This window comes from Photinus pyralis, unplaced genomic scaffold (genome assembly GCF_008802855.1).
Source record: "Photinus pyralis isolate 1611_PpyrPB1 unplaced genomic scaffold, Ppyr1.3 Ppyr1.4_LG3a, whole genome shotgun sequence".
Classification (NCBI taxonomy): domain Eukaryota; kingdom Metazoa; phylum Arthropoda; class Insecta; order Coleoptera; family Lampyridae; genus Photinus; species Photinus pyralis.
Window position 1 is genome coordinate 18386920 of NW_022170509.1, and position 20530 is coordinate 18407449.

The window sequence follows — 20530 nt, forward strand, 5'->3', positions numbered from 1 at the left end:
TTTATATATTCGGGAAGCACTTGGGATAAATTCAAAAATGATTTCTAAATTTTTTTTAAATATATTTTTTTGCAAATATATATTTTATTAATATTTGGAATTGCACCTAGAATGGAATATTTATATATTCGGGAAGCACTTGGGATAAATTCAAAAATGATTGCTAAATTTTTTTTAAATATATAAAATATATTTTTTGCAAATATATATTTTATTAATATTTGGAATTGCACCTAGAATGGAATATTTATTATATTCGGGAAACACTTGGGATAAATTCAAAAATGATTTCTAAATTATTTATTTTAATATATATTTTTTTAATAATATATATATTTTTTAGAAATTATATAAAATATATATTTTTTTTGCAAATATATATTTTATTAATATTTGGAATTGCACCTAGAATGGAATATTTATATATTCGGGAAGAACTTGGGATAAATTCAAAAATGATTTCTAAATTTTTTTTTAAATATATATTTTTTTAATAATATATATATTTTGTTAGAAATATAATTATATAAAATATATATTTTTTTTTGCAAATATATATTTTATTAATATTTGGAATTGCACCTAGAATGGCATATTTATATATTCGGGAAGCGCTTGGGATAAATTCAAAAATGATTTCTAAATTTTTTTTTAAATATATATATTTTTTTAATAATATATATTTTTTTAGAAATATATATAAAATATATGTATTTTTTTGCAAATATATATTTTATTAATATTTGGAATTGCACCTAGAATGGAATATTGATATATTCGGAAAGCACTTGGGATAAATTCAAAAATGATTTCAAAATTTTTTTTGAAAATATAAATATTTTTTTTTAAATATATATATTTTTTGAAAATATATATTTTATTAATATTTGGAATTGCACCTAGAATGGAATATTTATACATTCGGGAAGCACTTGGGATAAATTCAAAAATGATTTCTACATTTTTTTTTTGAAAATATATATTTTTTTTTCGAAATATATATTTTTTTGAAAATATATATTTTATTAAAACATTTACCGGCCGTCGTTTTTTTTTGCATAGCACTATTAAATCATTACCTGCGCAAAGACGCTGAAATCCTCCGTCTTCGAATTGTCCTCCTTAGCCTCAGACTTCAGTATCTGTTGATTATGCGCGATGGACGAAGGCGGCACCTGGCGCGAGGACTTTGTCTTCGTGCCCGGACTGCGCAGGCTCAACCCCGGCCATTTCCGTCCGAACTTAGGAACTTGCTTACAACCCCGTGGCTCTATTTCGATCGACTTACTATACAAATAATTGCTGATATCGGTATCGGTCATGTCGCCGAAAGGGCTCAACGTCTCCAAGAACATCTACGACATTTCGATGATGTCCGGTGCTAAACTCGGTCACATAGTTACCTTAATTTTTGGCTCGACGTTGTAGCAGTACGGCTGGTTTTGGTACTGCTGGATTTCCCCCGTGATATCGGCGACTTTTCGACGCTTGAAGAAGTTGATCAACTGGGTGTTGGGTAAAAAATCCGGATTGCCTTCTTCTAAATGCAAAATGTTGGTTAGATACATGCCTAAAAAGGGGACGCAAGGGGGATTGATCGATCTCAACTTTTCCTGGTAACGTTTTAAGTGATCGTCCGTTCGCCACTCCTCCAATATTTTTTTCAGATTCTGAGGTAAACTCTGTAACAGATGCGTTACAGTTAGGATAACCTGGAAGGGGCTTACATTAAATGTAAATTTCAGTCTATGAACGGACGCCGATCCCAAAGCCGAAACGAACGCCAGCACCGCGTTGAAATTGTTCAACTCCTGCAATACGGTCATGATCTCGACGATCCGACTAAGTATCGCCGTGCGCTCCTCGAAGTTCTCGGCCTCGACGATATTCTTCTCCAACCAGCGCGTCACCTGCAACAGACGACTGTGAACCGAGAAAGCCACAAGCGCCGCGCTCTCACGATCGTCGTGTGCTTCATCATGCGCAACAGGTTCGGACTGGTGATCTCCTTGTCTTTCTTCGTCCAAACCGAGCCGACCAGTTCGCTCGGCTTTATCGTTCGGTAGATCTCGAATTCCAATAGCGTTAGCTGCCGCGCGATTTCGACGGGATGCAGTGTCAGAATTCCGTAGTCCTCCTCGGTTACCGAATGGTGCCATTCGATCGGCGGCGGAGGCTCGTCGAACGCGAACTTTATGTGCCTTTGTAAATCGGGTTCAGTCTAAAACAAGTTTAGAAGCGCACCGTCGGTAAATTGTAGATCTATCGTTAGTCTAGACGCGAACCGCTTAGCCGCCAAGGACGAAAACATTACGATTACCGATACTTACTCTCGTGACACGCGCTTCTAAACATAACCTTTACTGATCATGCGCAATGTGATAGGTCGACAATGAAAAGTTTAGTTTTATCGGGTCAGGTGTTGATATGTTTTTCGAACAACAATGTCACGTGCGAGATAAGCGATGCAGGTGGTTTAGCAGTTTTGGCGACGTAGAGGAATTTCGAGTATGGTCCAGTTAATAACGATATTGAATTTCTTAGTAAAAGTGTTTTTTTTCTTAAATGGGAAGAGTGAAGAGTAAACGAGGCTGGCTCGGATTATTTCAAAAGAGATCGCTAATTTTTGGTACCGGTAGTACAGTCGGCTAGGCAATTTAAACAAAAAGAAACTTAAGCGTCCTCATGTTAGTAAAATAATAAGGAAACAAGTTTAATGTTGTGCAAGAAGTGTTTACGCATGGAATTTCGAGTTTAAAAAGTTTCTATTATAAACAATGTAGAAATAATTGGTGTAATACAAGAAAAGTCTTACTTCAACGTCCACCAAACAAAAGAAAACCTTAACCAAAAAGCAGCGGTTAACGTCTATCACCAAAGAAGCAACGATTAACGTCCGTCTCTTCTATTTAACAAAATTTCCCTTTCTTTTCAACTTTCAACTGCGCCTTCGAATAAATTAAACGCATGTGTTTTCTTACTGACGAAAAAACATCTGGGATAAAACGTGATTATCACTAAACTAATTAGCCTACGCAGCGATAACGCTCTTCTCGCAACGACCGAAAATATTACAAATACTACGCAAATATTTCCAGATATATAATCAAAACTTAGAACCACATTTAACGTCAAAATAAAAATTCAAGCATACAGGGTGACCCAACATTACTGTAAGTGGTGATGCTCAACAGAACTTACATCGCATTCTATGAAAGGAACTCGTGCTCCTTTATACCTTCAGGGTTTACTTTACTTGACTTTGTATCTCAAGTGTTTATTGTTCTTTTTAGAAATTTGTGTAGATGCATATTTTTAATTTTTATCGCGTTTGTAAGTTGTTCAATTTAGGTAAGGTGTCAGAAATCTGGTCGTTTGCGATAAGAAGTGTTTTTATCAGGTGAAATTTAATTAACGCACGTGTTTTATCGCTGTATAATAACACAGGGCTATATATACAAAATTTAAAAAATCAGATACCCAACAATAAGTGCAAAAATGCGTATAGCAAAATACATTGGATTATGTACTAATAGAATTAGCCAAGAGGTGTCGTGTTTATCGTACGGTATCAAGGTTCAGGCATCTCTTGAGCTGAGGAAACATTAATTGGTTATTGAAGAGGGAATGAGGAGGAGTCGGGTCGCGAAAAAGAACTTTTAGAAAGAATTTTTGTGCGAGTAGTTGTGAAGGAAGGCCGTTTTGATTAGCTTCAGAATGTACTTGTATTTTAAATAACACGGCGCTTTCGCGACGGTTTGAGTACGTGTACATTTCTTTATGCTAAACTTTTCAGACAGTCGGCCCGTTTATGTGGTAACGTAATTCGTCGGAATCGAAATAAAGTGTGCGGAAAAAGTTAAGGATTTAAGTGTGTGTTTAATCGAACCCTAAGTGCGACCCAGATAGGGTCGAATTTTCTATTCGAACCCAATTATGATGCCAGGTATTAATTTCTTTAGTTAATTCTGAGGTTAATTCCTTGGAATTTGATCGAAGCTACCGAGTCTCCCAAATTATTAATTTGAGAATAAACATTGAGATTTTTCATTGCGACAATAACGCTAGAAGAAAAAGAGACATTCAGAGCCTTAACTACTTACAGTTTTGTTACTGCTTGGTTGACAACACTCGTATTAACTTCTTCTGATACAAGCAGTACGATGTTTCAATTGTGCGTCTGAGGGACATGATGCTGATGAATGTCCGCGTCCGAAAGATTTTAAAGTGTTTCATATGTAAACAACCGGGTCATACAAAGGACAACTGCACGACAGAGAACCGATTAAAATAAATGGACGTTCTGCTGAAAATACAACGGCAACGGCGAGCTGACAGCGTGATGAATATCAGCGACCCCTAGGTTAAAAGTTAATAGCTCAATTATGATTTTTGTTATCGGCTTGTGCGATGGGTCGACGTTTTTGTTTGTTTTATATGGGGGCGTAAAATACTTGTGACAATTATTGATGACTCCTGAACATTTATGTTATTTGAATACTGTTATGTGATGGATCTCGAAACCCCCAACGGACTTTATTATTACGAGAGAGGTAAAAAAACATACAAATGTTATAAGCCCGTGAGACCTCGGTGTGAATGTCACAATACTTTAAATATAACTGTAAAGTCTAGAGTATGAGGAAAATGAGATTCCCCGATGCACGTAATTGTAAAATGTAAATTGGAGAAGAAGAAAGTAAGTGAGCACGTAGCCTGAAAGGTTTCCAGTTGCTCTTTTTCCTTCGTATCAATGAAGGCCCTAGAGCTACTCTCGTGGCAATTAGAGCAAAACTCTTGTTTGTAATTTGAATTTGGACGTTTTACCTCCCTATATTCATCTTACCTTTCTTTGTAAAATTTTCAAAACGCTGTCGACCCACTTTCGCATACTTTTACCCGTAACGGACTCTAAAAAAGTATGCAGCTTCTCCAAAAGTGACGGATCCCTTTCGAAATCGTAGAAGTGATGGTCGACCCAGTGGCGTAGAACGTTTAACACCCTGAAAGCAAACGATGCAGCGAACGCCACTGAAAATTACACGCACGCGCACCTAAACTGTACGGGTTGACAGTACTCCTTCCGATAGCGCTTCCAATCCTCGCGCTGCGAGTTCTTCTGCATCTTGTCCGTGTCGGAGCAGTCCATTTCGTAAACCAACGACGGGTCCGGTATGTTGAACCTCTCGATTAGCAGGTCCAGCAGTTCGGAGGGCGCGCAGAAGCTCCGATACGTCGTCAGAAACGTCCGGACGAACTTGGGATCGGCGTAAATGTGGTAGGTTAATCGTTCGACTAGTTTGTACAGGGTCGCCCCCTTGATTAAAGGCACGCCGCCGTTCTCGCGCTGTTCCAAGATGATGTTGTCCTTCGAGTCGGGCTCGGCAAACTTGTATATCTCGGGCGAGGGCAGCCGAAGCGGATGCTTTCGCTCCATGTCCAGCAGTATGCTGTCCAAAATTCGATCGAGCATCGCGCGCGTGTTGATCATCACCAGATCGGCCATCCAGACGTTCTTCTCCTCGGAGTTCTTCGTGCACAACGTAACCGCCGGCTGAATGCGGGGCGAGATCTCGAACGCGTTCCGCATCTCGTCGGTGTCGACGTGATCGACTATTTCGACCTTGCGTATGAAGAAGCGCTCCTTAATGCGACACTCGGGATGGCTCTGGTGCACCGAGCTTTGACGTCGCGAGTTCGGCTTGCACAAGATCATTAATCCGTCGAAGAGAAACACCCGCCTCTCGGTCAGGCGCTTCCCCGAACTGACCTTCATGAGAATGTCCTCTGCGAACAAAAGGTTAAGTGGCCATGAAAAGGGCGAAAGGGGGACGTACCTCGGACGAACTCATTGCAACACTGCCCCGTATCCTTCGCGTCCCAATTTTCGACTATTCGCTGAAGCTCGTGTATTTTGTCTAAGGCGGTTTGACGGCGCGACCTCGTCCCGTAGTTCGACACGACGCTCGAACGTTGCAGCGACTGAAACGAAACGCACTGGCCGAGCTCTAATTGTAACGGGGTCAGCAGTCCCTCGACCTGCGTCAACGTTTCCCGATCCTCCGGAGATTCCGATAACCCTCGTAGCACCTTAATGTAGTCTAGGTAGGAGAAGCAGTGACGAATTGGACCAGTCAGAAGGGCGGGTAGGTAATATTTTAGGGCGAGCGGCATGCCCTGCCCGGCTGTGACTAGAGCGCTGTTCACCTGCGGCCGCGAGAGCAAGTTGTGCAGCGTGTCGCGACACGTTGGCGACGTGACATCGTGCGCGTACTTGCTGTAAACGTCAAACTCGGCGGCTTCGGCCAATTCTGAAACGGGAAATCGGTATATGCACTAACGTGGACAGAAAACCGTTACAAAAATTTGGAGTGTCAAATTTCATTTTCAAGGTCAACTTTTTTTGGGGTGTCAATTCATTTTCGCGCTATAAATCCGAATATTGTACCTGCCGTTTATAAACAGATCATTTGTATTAAAAGAAACGTGAATCGACCCAGGGGCGGACTGGGTAAAGTAATGATGGTGACGGGGGGAGGGGGGGTTAGCTCTGAGGTGCACCACAAAAACATTTTAAAGTACTCCTTTCTCGAAAATAAATTACCATACAATTTTTAGCGCATTTTTGAAAAAAATACGCTATTATATTTGTTATGGCTGGCAGGCCGGCTGTCCGCGTGAGATCTCCACAACTACAATAGCTAGAGAATTCAAATTTTCACTAAAAGCTTTCTGCTATAGTGTACATGTGCAGGCACTAGTCTATTTTGAGTTAGATTACTTGTGAGATCGATAATTGAAGAAAATAATTTCGATATGGGTTTCGGAGGTTCTATAATTTTACCGTTAGATAGCGTTACCAGTATAAAAACTTTAAAGTTACTAGATATAGAAAGTACCACAATCATCCGCCATTTTTGGGCAAATTTGCTGCCAACTTAAAAAAAATTGACAAAATCTGAATAGCTGTAATTTTTTATAACCTAACTTCATAGTAGTCATGTTTTATGAAAATATATACAGATATCTCCAAACAGGTGGAACAATCCCTAACATTAAAGTTACTAGAATCTGGTAACTTCCGCCATTTTTGGGCAAAAATAATGCATTCTCTCTCAAACACACGAGCCCAATGGATTGCGGTACTTTCTTTATTTAGTGACTTTAAAAAACTTATTATTTACTTTGTGATTTGTTTTACAAAATTAAAGACGTACCGTCAATTGAAATTAAATAAAATTAATTATTTAACGCAGCCAAAATTACTCGTGAGATCGATAATTTTAAACTTCGCTAATAAAATACTGACCTGCATTACCAAAAATGCGCTTTAATCATGCATATGCAGATTTACAACTTGTTTTTTAATGGCAGCTGATAATTAAAAGTAACAAAATATACAATCCACACGAGGTGCGTCGCCTATCATTGTCTCAGATCGACCCGGAAAAAAATTTTCTTATAGAATGTGGCCTGCAGAATCCATAATTTCAAATAGTTCCAAGATTGGACTACTAGTTCAAAAGTTACAGCCCTTTGAATTTTTTTTCGAAATTGGTTTCTAGTCTATAACTTTTGATTGAGAAGCCTGATCGAAAAAGTACGAATTGTTTTGGATTCTACGCACCAAAATTAATAAGAAAAAGTGTTTTCCCGAGAAATTTTGGTGTAGTCGAATTTTGGTAAAAAAGGAAGGGGCGGACTGGGTACTTACGGGCCATTAAAGTATTAGTGTAGTAATGACGGTGCGGGGGGGAGCTCTGAGGTGCACCACAAAAACATTTTAAAGTACTCCTTTCTCGAAAATCAGTTACCACAGTTTTTTTTTAATTGCAGCTGATAATTAAAAGTAACAAAATATACAATCCACACGAGGTGCGTCGCCTATCATTGTATTGCAGCACTTTCAAAATACTACGACAAAAAATGATAAATTCATTGTAAAACACTTCAATTAAAACAGAATTTTTTAACAACCTAACATCAACCCCAATTAGGGAAACGTGTTAATAATTTATTAATAGTGCAAGAAACTAAATACAGCACATACTTATGAATTTCCAACGGGCCATTATAATCTACAGGCTAGGTGGCAATCGCCACCCGCTCTCCCGTGCCAGTCCGCCCCTGGTGAGCCGTCTTCTCGCCTGTATTGTATCATCTTCAAGAGGGTGTGAAAAGTGAAATCTTTCGGTAAGTACCTATTTTAGTCATTAGTAGACAGAGTAGGTATACTTTTTTGACCTGAAGAACCAATTTTCAAATGAGTTTAACTTTTGTTTGAAAAGTGATTTTAAAAAACTGTTTGACAATTCTACTATACCTACATAACAAATTTCGTGAAATTTTCTCCATTTTTGTTGTCCGACCAACAATTGCAGTGGAATTTTTTTTCATGTTCAAAAACCCTCAGATACCAAATTTCATCGAAATCGGAATTTTCGCATCCACATTTAAGGGTGGGCCCTTTCGTGGCAAGAATTTTGATAAAATTTTTGCAAAATCGGAAAGAGCAAACCCAAAACCTATTCAAAGATTTCTTTGTCACTCTCGCATGCTTGCTGAGAAAAAAAATTAAACAAGAAATACATCTTTCACCAATATTTTTTTAGAGTGGCTCCCCACGTTGTTTTGATCCCTTCTACTACTCAATTTTTTTATATACTTATATGTAATACCCTGTATATTACGGGGTAATGAGATTTTGCTCTACCAATGAAATTGATAAACAAATCTGCTTCCCTTCTTTTTAAAAGGGCCTACTACTAATATTTTAGGAAGCAAGGTAAACAGTTTTAGGGCCTTCCAAAAGGCACCCAAAGACGATAGGACGGAAATATACCTATAAATAGAAATGACGCACTGGCATCAATAATCAATAATGACAATTACCTAGCAGAGAGTTCTTCTTTATAAATATGCCATGGATTCTAGTGGAGCCTATGATTCGACATTTTATAAATTTATTTGACAATTATCCTAATATGCCATCATATGCTATACAGTTTAACAATTAATTTGTTGGTTGTTTTTTATTATTGATCAGTTCTTTTTTTTCTAGCGTATTTTTACTCGGTGAACTAACATTCTCAAAATTTACTCTTGCAATTAATTTATTAACGAACTCGTTCATAATTTTGCGGTGTCCGTCCGTCTTTCCGTTAGCAATTAGTAATGTAGGCCAAAAAATAAGGAAAGCTCTTTTGACATATCTCCGTTAGTTATGAACCGAATTGCATGAAATCCATAGCTTCAGTCATATACTACGCACTGCCGAAAGTTGAGTCTAATCATTGAATTATTTATTCAATGGTCTAATCGATTCAACGTTCACAGTACCCTTTTGCATCTAGACTAATTGAAAACTTTTCTATTTATGAAATGAAATTTGATATATAGGCACTTGAAATAAAAGCAAGTATAAGACCAGTGTCAAAATTTGATTTTGCGTATACGCAATGTCAACTAGATTATTAAGGAGTTTCTAGCGAGTTGATCATTCTGCGGTGTCTGTCCGTGTGTCCATTAGTACGATATCTCGAAAACGACTGAACCGATTTTGCAGATGGATTTTTTTTATCAAATCGGAGTTCGTGAAATGGCAATGTATGCCAAAAAATAGGGAAGGCCCTTTTGACATTTTCGTTAGTTCTGAACTGAAGTGTATGAAATTCAAAATGAGCATATATCCATACGATCCATACCCATGATCTCGTTTGCTATATTTGTTTAATAAAATTTATTTCGCTATTAAATTTCCGTTTTTAAAACGTGGATCTTACTTCATCCTCACTTCGACAAGTAAATTCTTAAAACACAAGTTTTGATTTTAAATTTCTGTCTCGGGTTTGAAATATTATCGTTTCACAAACTTCCTTTACTTCTGAGAAATAGCAATAATGAATACAATAAGTAATATCCTTTGATTTACACATCTCTTTGTAAGGTATATCAACAGCATAAGAAATACAATAATTAGGTAACGGTAGCTGTCAGGTCTTTTCCATTTTACTTTTCTACGAATGTTCCAAAAGCTACTGGTTGGCGAAAGAGACTCAACAGTCTGGATTCCACAGACACCATGGGACGGCGGTTCCTCCAATCGTAAATATATAAGTCTCCCTCTCTTAAGTGCCGTTTTTTGACCAAGTTGTCATGCAATAATCTGATTCATATCCAGATGAAACGGGGTACCTTCGTGTTTGTAACGAAACAACAGAGATGCCTCTGAATACCTCGCAATCTCAATCTTCGGTTGTTGAACAACCTCCCCAAAAAAACGCATTGGCGCCGCTGAGCAAGAAGGAATAAACCATCTACAAAATGACGGAGAAACGCTGTCCAAAATAGAAATTATAAATGGCAAGGACAAATTCGTAACCTTTCACCTAACTAGACGGATATGTCAAGATCATGATCATCAGCGTCTCGCCGCCACCTGAGAGACCGAGTATGTCATATAAGGAAGGAAGGAAATCTCATTGTTCATAGTATCATTACCGATATGTGCATGACTAAAATTGATCACAATAGAAGCGTGTTAATAGGATAATCTGATATAGGTCATTGGAATTACCTATCTCACTGAGTAAACCTACTTACCCAGATTTTTGAGTGAGCGTCAAAAAATACCTATAATAGGGTTATTCTTTTTAAATATTTAATTTACTTACTCACATTAAATAAGGATTAAAATTTTGTCCGATTAGTGAGGGGCAGGTGCCATTTCAAATCTTTTTATTAAACGGTACCCTTACGTATTTTAATTTAATTATGTAATTTAAAAACATATTTAAAAAGTAAGTATTTGGGTTTTTCCAAAGATCGGATATGTATGCTGCACTGTATTAGTAATACAGGTAGGTACGCGATAAGATAAGAATTAGTACAAAATTCGCCTTTATTTTTACTTTTCCGGCTAAACTCTGTTGGGGTATAAAGCTACAGAAATTACGTGTCAATGTGTACTCGTGTTTAAAGGTCGCACGAATGGTACTATCGGTACCTCATACTGTCTCCCATCAACTTAATTGCGCTGCCGTGGTAAACCTAGTTCGAAAACAAAACTCCTACGGTGTTGAGTGTATGACTGTTTACTTCTCTCTTCGTTTTTCAAGCACATTATGGTGTATCTAACTTTCCGTAAGTAGATTTTATTATCATATTGATCCAACAATTGGACTACCTTTGGAATAGTACCTGAAGGTATTCCTTACAAGTACCTGCTTGTATTTATTTATTACTTGACCTTACTGTTAATTATATACCATTTAATACAAACGTCAAGTCAATTTTGATGAACTTAGCCCAAGGCTACTGTTTGGTGTAGATTTCGATATAATAAAAACCAACCGCATGTAACCGAGAATTTATTATAACATTTTTAGCAGCTGCCTATATACGATATTTGGCAACAAACACGAATACCCCGTTATGGTTGTTAATAGCCAAGAATTGAATATTAACAATAAATTATTATGTTTATGAATTCACTCTCTCGCAAAGAAATCTGAAGTTCTTGCGCGACTACTTCCGCATACTATCTGAGCGGGTAAGAACAATCGATTTCAAAAAGGAATCAAAATTAGTGTCCAAAATCGTTTAGTTTAAAAGAGAAAAAAGAGGCCATCGTTCTGTGGTAATATATTCGACCGGTTTGAGTTTTAGTTTTGTTTTCTTTCATTCATTGCACTGAACAGTTTTAATGTTTGAGAATCTCTGACAAAAAACTATTTATTATTTGAATTTGGGAGGATCAACTGCAATCGCAATATTTTCTAAGTGCACTATGTTGGACCAAATCAACCATTTCGCACACCAAATATTTACTTCTACACAAGCCTGAGCATTGTCCTTCTTTTATATTATGTCCATTCTCAAATTTTTGCAAAATGTGATTAGGAATAGTTAACGTGTTTTATTTCAATTTATGTCCATACACATTAGAAAACGATTACTATTCGCTTTTATGGAATTTGGGAAATTTGGTTCGTTTGATCAGGACCATTTATCCTATTGTTCCCTGTTCAGCACGCAAAGTACCTAATTTTTTATCAACGGACCCCTTTTTGGGCACCAGATTGAATCTAAAAAATGCAACCATTTACTTCTTCTACAACAACCCAATCTCAAAAGGCTAAATTATAATACACGATTGCTGGGTGTTGCCGGTAGTTTGTAAACCTGTTATTCTCGAAAAATTTTTCAAAAAATGGCTCGGATTTTAATACATTCGATAACATTGCACATTGTTTGATAAGGGCTATGTTCCCATTGCTCGGTTGAAATTGAGTAAAATACTTATACGGTCCCCGATTTTCTGAAAACGAATTGAGGACATAAGGAAAACGAGTTTCGTGTGTTGGAATTAGTTGCGCAAAACAACGAACTTCTTTAGAGACAAAATAAACACATAAATAAAAATTTCGTATTTATCTGCCTACACGGTCGTGGTAGGTATAACCCGTAACTCGTGGGCGACTATCTAAAAGATGACCATGGCAATGAATTTTTCAACTTATTCAAACCTGGAAAATGGTTTACTTAAATCTGTGTCTAATTATGCCACTGAATCAGTTTTAGAGCATTATACGAGTAATATTCTATTAAAAAATGTTAATTGGAACCATCTCTTTTTTTGTCTTGGATCTATACCACGTGTATTTTTTGTAGGTACGTTGAATAAATTCATGTGATGTGGTCTAGTCGTTTTCTTTTTTTTTATCACATTAGGATGCGACATTTTTATTTGGGTAACCTTCCCAAGCAATTTGGTTAGGTACACTAACAACTGTTTTTGCTTAGGAAATTATCGTGTTCATTTTCAAATCGTGAGCAAGTTATGTAATAATATGTTAATTAATTCCCATCAAAATACGGTAAAAAAAGGCGATTATTTGTTTTTGTATAAGTGTTGTAAATACCACGCAAAGCCATCAGGGAGTAACGCGAGCACTAGTTTTGTGTCGCAGTGCCTTAGGGAGTGGACGGCCGAAACCCAAAATCTAATCACTTCTTTCCTAAATCATGTATCAAATTTGAGCTTCACTGCCAAATATTTAGTTATTGTGCGGACAGCCGGCTGGACCGACGTTCAGACTCAGTCGTGACAATTAATTTATGGACTGTATCAAAATAATCATACGCCAACTTTCAGCTCTGCATATTCGTCACTTATTACCATATTGTGTGCATAAGCACTCACAACATCTCCGCTTTTTAGGGGAATTTTTCAAAAGAAATTCCCTTTATGTGGGTTTTGTCCATCCGTCTGTTCCTCATCTAACTCCAGAACGGAAAGAGACAGCGATGGCCTTTGCCAATCGTTGAGTTCAAGAATTAGTGCTATTGAATATGAACCGGATTAAAATGGCGTTTCCGAATGCAAGCTGAGTGTCAAAAAATTCCCTTACTGAAAATCGTATTCGTTTCTATTCGTATCTTGTTTCGAATAAAATGACTAGATCTTCACAAACAAACATATCTACCGCATACTTCACTTACACTAGCAGTATGGTTGCAATGTATTGCTAATATTTTGTCCATTTCCTCCTTTATTAACGAGCGACTCGGCTCGTTCATCATTTTGGACTTTCTGTCCGTCCGTCCGTTCGTCAGTGTACATGATACTCGCCACCGGTTTCGAATTTTCCATTTCTATTCTCAGCAATAGTTATAGGCAATGGTCAAGGGACTAACTGATTTTTTCTTGTTTTGCAAGTGCCACGTTCAATTTTTTGGCAATATCCTTTCGAACAATGAAATTACGTGGACATAATTTCTAAGGTACCAGTTCAAAAACGCCTACATAATCTTCACATTGGTGACATTGTAAACCGTACTTTTCTGACAAATGAGTGAGTAAGTAAAAATCTGATACTGGCACCTTTGTATCCGGATGGTAGGTACCTATCTTTAATGCCCTTATCAGCTCAAGGGTTGCGAAAGTTCACTAAGTTAAATAAATTGCCAAAGAGTTTATTTTTAACGGTTGAACACTAGAAATCTTTACCAAATGGTACCAATGACGGTATATAATGTACTAAAAATTCTTTTTAGTATTAGGCACGTGCGTTTTATCTACCACACTTTTGAATTATGCATGGGCACAAGGAAATGAACTAGCAGCCGTCCGAGATGTAGGCGCATCCCTAAATCAGTTTACTTTGAGATTACTAGCGGTAAGTTGTGCACTTTTTTTAACATACCTACGACTCCAAAGATAATATTTTTAGGAAACGAATGATCAGGTCGGAGATGGCTTAAATTTAGCATTATCGCCTTACACAGTTTGGTCATTGCTGACAGTTATAGCAGAAGGCGCGAACGGCAATACGGCGAAAGAACTCGAACAATCTTTAGGAATTCCGCCAAATAAAGAACCATTCAGGCGCAACTATAAGTCATTCTCGAAATACTTGCAGGTTCCAAAACCTTTCCCGTATTAACTGCAGCTAATGTTTTGTAATTTGTAGCAAAAATCCAAAGACGTGCAATTAGATCTCAGTAGCGCAATTTTCACGACAAAAGAACAGAATATTAATCGTCCCTTTCAAACGTTAGCAAACAATTTTTACGGCGTCGATATAATCCCTACGAATTTTAAAAAATTGACGGAAGGGGTAACCACAATAAACAATTATGTGTCCCAAGCAACGAATAATAGAATAAACAATTTTGTTAAAATTGGTAGTGGGAGGAAGGACATTCCCTTTCAATATATTAAGTGAACTGTTTTTAGAGGACGTTGCCGATGCCGAAATACTGCTGGTCAGTACCTTGTTCTTCAAAGGGCGCTGGAGGACACCCTTTAACAAAACTGCAACGTTTCGAGATACATTCTACGACAGTACTGGCAATAAAGTTAAGGGTTCAGTACAGATGATGTACCAACTTGGCGACTTTCCTTACACCATCCTCAGCGCATTAAGATCGCACGCAATCGAGTTGCCGTTTGGAGATGTAATGCTTAATTTGATTAAATACGACAATTTGTTCACATCGGGTTTTAGAACGGCAAAATGTCTCTCGTGGTAATTCTACCTCAAAAAGGAGAGATGCTCAATTCCGTACTGCGTCGCTTATCAAATATGCCATTTTCATATGTCTTCGATGCGTTAGAAGTGGCCGAACAACAATTTGCGGGAGACCTGGTCCACGTATTCTTACCGCGATTTAACATGAAGTCGGAATTGAATCTCAACCAAATACTGGATCATGTAAGTGGCTTCCTTTCTGATATAATTCGCACTTAGCTGAGGGTTAGATAATTCTAAATTGCTTTTGTTGAAGACTTTTTCAATCCTCTCAAATAAGATCTACCGTGAACATTTCTTGTAGAGCGTGAATGGGAGTCTATTTAGAGCATTTTTTGATCCAAATACCTTTTCTTCTCAGTATCACTCCCAATACGAACATGTCATTACATGCTGTGGTGTGGACCTCGTGTACGTGCTTTCCATTTTGGTAAAAGTTTGTAGGCTGACTCGGCTACACCAACTGTAGGAAATCTCTGGAGTGGTTTCGGTCATCTTTTTTGTGGAGTTATCAATTTCACATTTGGTTTATGCACCTCTTGCTAGAAAAGTTGAGGTGCCCGTGGATCATTAATTCGGTCAATGACTGAACAATTAACGTTGCATGTCCCAGGCGTATTACCTTATCCTACATTAGGGATGATGTACCTGCTCTGTGGGTCCAGGATACGATTTGTGAACAACAACAGATAGAAACATTTACTTGAGTTTAACACCTTTATTCGTGTGTGGAAGATAATTCGCTGTATTAGGATATGCGGTCTGCAGGTCGTGTTTTTTCTTTAACCACAACAATTACAATATTTTGAATATAAATTCATTAAAAATGATCTATAATGAATATTAAGTATTACATAAGTACATTTATATAAAGCTCAATTTGCATAATAACAATTGTCCATTATCTCATTCTTGCGGTTACTCTTTTTCCTACACCATTTCATTCTGTGCAGACACGTAGTTTCTGGAGAAAATTGGATATTTATGTGTAAGACGCAAGTCATCTCAAGCGGATGTTTCTAGTTGGCGCTAAGGGCCTATGGCAATTTGCCCAAAGATTTACTTATAAAGATGCGGCTTAAGGCTGGACAGTACACCCGTTTCGTTCCCCGACAACGCTTGATTTCGTTCACGATATCTGAATTCTGAGTGAAGATGCAGAAGGGATCAAATATTCCTGTGAAAGGTGAATGCCTTAAAAAAGGAAACAAATTTTCCTGGCGTTATTGCCTAGATATTAACTTTACGAACTTATTCCAATTTTGGAAATTGTTCCAACTTTATTTATAGATACGTTGTTTTGGAAAAACGATTTAAAAGTTTACCTCGAGAGCGCGAAAATATAGCTTCCGACACGCGTCTTTAGCCCCCTTAAAAGTGCTTAAACTGAACCTCCTTTATGTATTATGTTTATTGCGACATATGTACAAAAATTAACCAGCAAGCGTAAAAAAATCTAAACGTGCATCCATCCGTCCCTCTGGTCGTGCGAATGAGAACCACAAACTTTTGGCATATAAAATTCAAATTTAGAACACAGAGAGGCTATGACACCGTTTTTCTGAAGCATATGGGAAATGTTTTCTCATAACTTGAATGCACCAGCTCTCTACTCTACACGCTTTATTTATTTTTAGATGGGGATAAGGGACGTGCTCAATCCACAAAAGGCAGATTTATTAGGAATATTCCCACATTATCTGTTTGTCTCTCGTGTAATTCATGAAGCGAAAATCGAGGTGAATGAGGAGGGTGCGGAGGCGTCAGCCGCTGCGGGTAAGTGCATTTTTGTAATTAGCTTCTACCGTTTCTGTATCTTCTGCTTCGTTTGATAAATTAATGAACTTTTAATTTTCCAGGTGCCGCACTTCAAAATAAAATCCCTTCTCCAAAATTCCAAGCTAATAGGGATTTTGCATACTTCATAATAGATAAGCCCACCCGAAGTATACTCTTTGCTGGCAAATTCACCAATCCTACAACTATTTGTGATACTTGTACATGAAACAGTATAATTATATGTAACTAATAAGGAACATTAATTTATCTTAACGTAGCTTTTTTTAAATAGAACTATCCTCAAGTTGAACTTGTTTCAGTGAATAATTATGTAAAAACCATGATATTTATACCTACACTTTATTTATTGCTTGTGTTAATTCAAATTCTAATTACAGTTCGTGACCAAAACAACATAGGTAATACCTAGATGTTGTAATTAGTTTTCTTCACTATGAATCAAGACTATAGTCGAGCGGAACTACATATTTGTTGCCAAGTCAAGAGATTAAAAATTTAAAAAAATACATATACTAATGCAACAAAATATTATGACATTATACCCACGGTAAAATCTTTATTGCTACAAATAGTAGACCCGCCTGTACATCATTAATTTAAAGATGTTAAACAGCGTCGGAAATAGGTAGCCGTTCTGCAATACCTACTCCTGACTTTTTTTTTTAAATTTTTTTCTAACCTATAACTTTTTTTTGAGAAGTCTGATCGAAAAAGTACGAATTGTTTTGGATTCTACGCACCAAAATTAATAAGAAAAAGTGTTTTCCCGAGAAATTTTGGTGCAGTCGATTTTTTGTAAAAAAGGAAGGTTATACACTGCCTTTTTTTGAGCTCCGAAAAAAAAATTGTCTCAGATCGACCCGGAAAAAATTTTTTTTATAGAATGTGGCCTGTAGAATCCATAATTTCAAACAGTTCCAAGATTGGGCTACTAGTTCAAAAGTTACAGCCCTTTGAATTTTTTTCTAGTCTATAACTTTTGGTTGAGAAGTCTGATCGAAAAACTACAAATTGATTTGGATTCTACGCACCCAAATTAATAAGAAAATGTGTTTTTCCGAGAATTTTTGGTGTAGTCGAATTTTGGTAAAAAAGGAAGGTAAAACACTGCCTTTTTTTGAGCCCCGAAGAAAAAATTGTCTCAGATCGACCCGGAAAAAAAATGTCTTATAGAATGTGGCCTGTAGAATCCATAATTTCAAACAGTTCCAAGATTGGGCTACTAGTTCAAAAGTTACAGCCCTTTGAATTTGTTTCTAGTCTATAACTTGATTGAGAAGTCTGAATAAATGGCAGTTCAAAATGTACGGAGTCTTGCAAGATCTGTAGAGCAATTGTAGTTTAAAGGCCCGGTTTTTGAATAGATAGATTAAATACAATAAGTACTAGTGCGCCATCTCCATGGCAATCGATACACTTTCTATCAATTATAGTTTTAGAAGTCTAGTTGAGATGTCGCCACGTACGCACCTTCTTTTAAAATTTTATTTGAATTTATGCGATTAATAGCAACGTTGCACTTATTATTCCTTAAATGCAGTGCCGTTTTTAAGTTTTTCGGGGCCCTGGGCCATTCGTTCGTGGAGGCCCTCCTTACCCTCAATAAAAACGGCAGATTGGGGAGATTCAAGCAAATCCCTAATTTGAATATGGGCACTCGATATTTGTTTAGCCTGGTTTGTAGGCAACACATCATGCTCAATGAACAGAAAACATTATTATTTTGCAATTCTAGTCTATAACTTTTGATTGAGAGATCTGATCGAAAAAGTACAAATTGATTTTGATTCTACGCACCCAAATTAATAAGAAAAAGTGTTTTCTCGAGAAACTTTGGTGCAGTCGATTTTTGGTAAAAAAGGAAGGTTGTACCTACACTGCCTTTTTTTGAGGCCCTCAAAAAAAATTGTCTCAGATCGACCTGGAAAAAAATTTTTCTTATAGAATGTGGCCTGTAGAATCCATATTTTCAAACAGTTTCAAGATTGGGCTACTAGTTCAAAAGTTACAGCCCTTTGAATTTTCTTTCGAAATTGGTTTCTAGTCTATAACTTTTGATTGAGAAGTCAAAGATCTGTACAGCAATTGTACTTCAATGCCCAGATTTTTAAAAAATTAGTTGAAATATAATGGCTGCAAGTGCGCCATCTCCTTGGTAATCGCTACACTTTCTCTCATTGTATAGTTATAGTAGTTTCGTTGAGATGCCGCCATGTACGTAACTACTTAAGGAATAACATTTGAATTTATGCCATTAATAGCCGCGTTGGACTTAGTTTTTCTTAAATGGCATTTCAAGATGGACGGAGTCTTGCAAAATCTGTAGAGCAATTGTAGTCCAATGACCAAACTCCGAATCACCTCGTGCGAGAACAACCAGACCCTTAGGAGTTGAAGGAGGTGGTTGGAAACCTCCTACAATTTTTGGAAACTACACACCTAAAGCAACGAATACTTATACTCTTTGCCTAAAGGTGGAACAGGAAAAGGCAGCTTTTATAGATTCTTCAAAGTTGTCATCCGAGTGAGAACCTGACGACAGTTAAACGGCGCTTGGAGGTGCAGAATTCCTGGGCAAAAGTAGGCAGCTGTCAGGAGGAATGGGGTCGTAGGAAATCCTGGACAAGTAGACAAGATTTTCGAAGTCTAGAAATAACACCTGAGAAAGTCTATAACTTTTTTTTGAGAAGTCTGATCGAAAAAGTACGAATTGTTTTGGATTGTACGCACCAAAATTAATAAGAAAAAGTGTTTTCCCGAGAAATTTTGGTGCAGTCGATTTTTGGTAAAAAAGGAAGGTTGTACACTGCCTTTTTTTGATGCCCTCAAAAAAAATTCTCTCAGATCGACCCGGAAAAAAATTTTTCTTATAGAATGTGGCCTGTAGAATCCATAATTTCAAACAGTTCCAAGATTGGGCTACTAGTTCAAAAGGTACAGCCCTTTGAATTTTCTTTCGAAATTGGTTTCTAGTCTATAACTTTTGATTGAGAAGTCTGATCGAAAAAGTACGAATTGTTTTGGATTCTGCGCACCAAAATTAATAAGAAAAAGTGTTTTCCCGAGAAATTTTGGTGCAGTCGATTTTTGGTAAAAAAGGAAAGTTGTACACTGCCGTTTTTTGAGGCCCTCAAATAAAATTGTCTCAGATCGACCCGGAAAAAAAATTTTCTTGTAGAATGTGGCCTGTAGAAAATTTCATTGTCGGTCTGTACTCTCATTTCCATATTGGAACCAAATTTGATACACATTTTTACGACATAAAAGGAAAAGTTGAATAGCTTTTGGACAGAATCGCGCATGCGCAGGTGGTATCTGTGTGGTATCAAGTTATTGCAGTTTGGCAAACAATTTTTAAGCTTTAAAACAAAGGGCTTTAATTTAATTATTCTCATATATCACGAGAGTTTACTCCCTTTCACAGGAAACTTTTAACAACTACATACACACAACTACAATTGCCTTGACCGTTATACTACCATTGTATTGATAAACGCTTATACATATAAAAATCACACTTACCTATCTATATGCCAAGCCAGTTTCACACATTGCAAGAGACATTCCTCAGGAATCAGATATGCATCCACTTTTGTTGGTACATTTGTCTTTCCAATTAGAAGACAACAAAAGTATTGCCCATTTTGCTTTGCATTCCAAATCGAAGTAGATCTAAGTAATTAGTGAACGACAAA

At 37.1% G+C, this 20530-nt stretch overlaps 2 protein-coding genes across 2 annotated transcripts; one reads left to right on the plus strand and one right to left on the minus strand.

The window, feature by feature from the left end:
* Positions 1-890: 890 nt before the first annotated feature.
* On the minus strand, positions 891-9708 carry LOC116166248 (protein son of sevenless-like; the record flags this gene model as incomplete). The annotated part of the gene is made up of 9 exons (XM_031481121.1): positions 9705-9708; positions 5838-6311; positions 5055-5787; positions 4847-5003; positions 1961-2221; positions 1728-1910; positions 1404-1682; positions 1080-1355; positions 891-899 (listed from the first exon to the last, which is right to left on the minus strand). Coding segments are annotated over exons 1-9 (2376 nt in total), but the record flags the coding sequence as incomplete, so codon positions are not given.
* A 1186-nt stretch (positions 9709-10894) lies between these two features.
* Positions 10895-17124, plus strand: LOC116165506 (serine protease inhibitor 77Ba-like). Its single transcript, XM_031480006.1, has 8 exons — positions 10895-11142; positions 14059-14180; positions 14235-14423; positions 14475-14688; positions 14741-14961; positions 15012-15218; positions 16673-16811; positions 16895-17124. The coding sequence occupies exons 1-8, from the start codon at positions 11124-11126 to the stop codon at positions 17038-17040; spliced, it is 1257 nt and encodes a 418-aa protein (XP_031335866.1). The 5' UTR covers positions 10895-11123; the 3' UTR covers positions 17041-17124.
* Positions 17125-20530: the final 3406 nt, after the last annotated feature.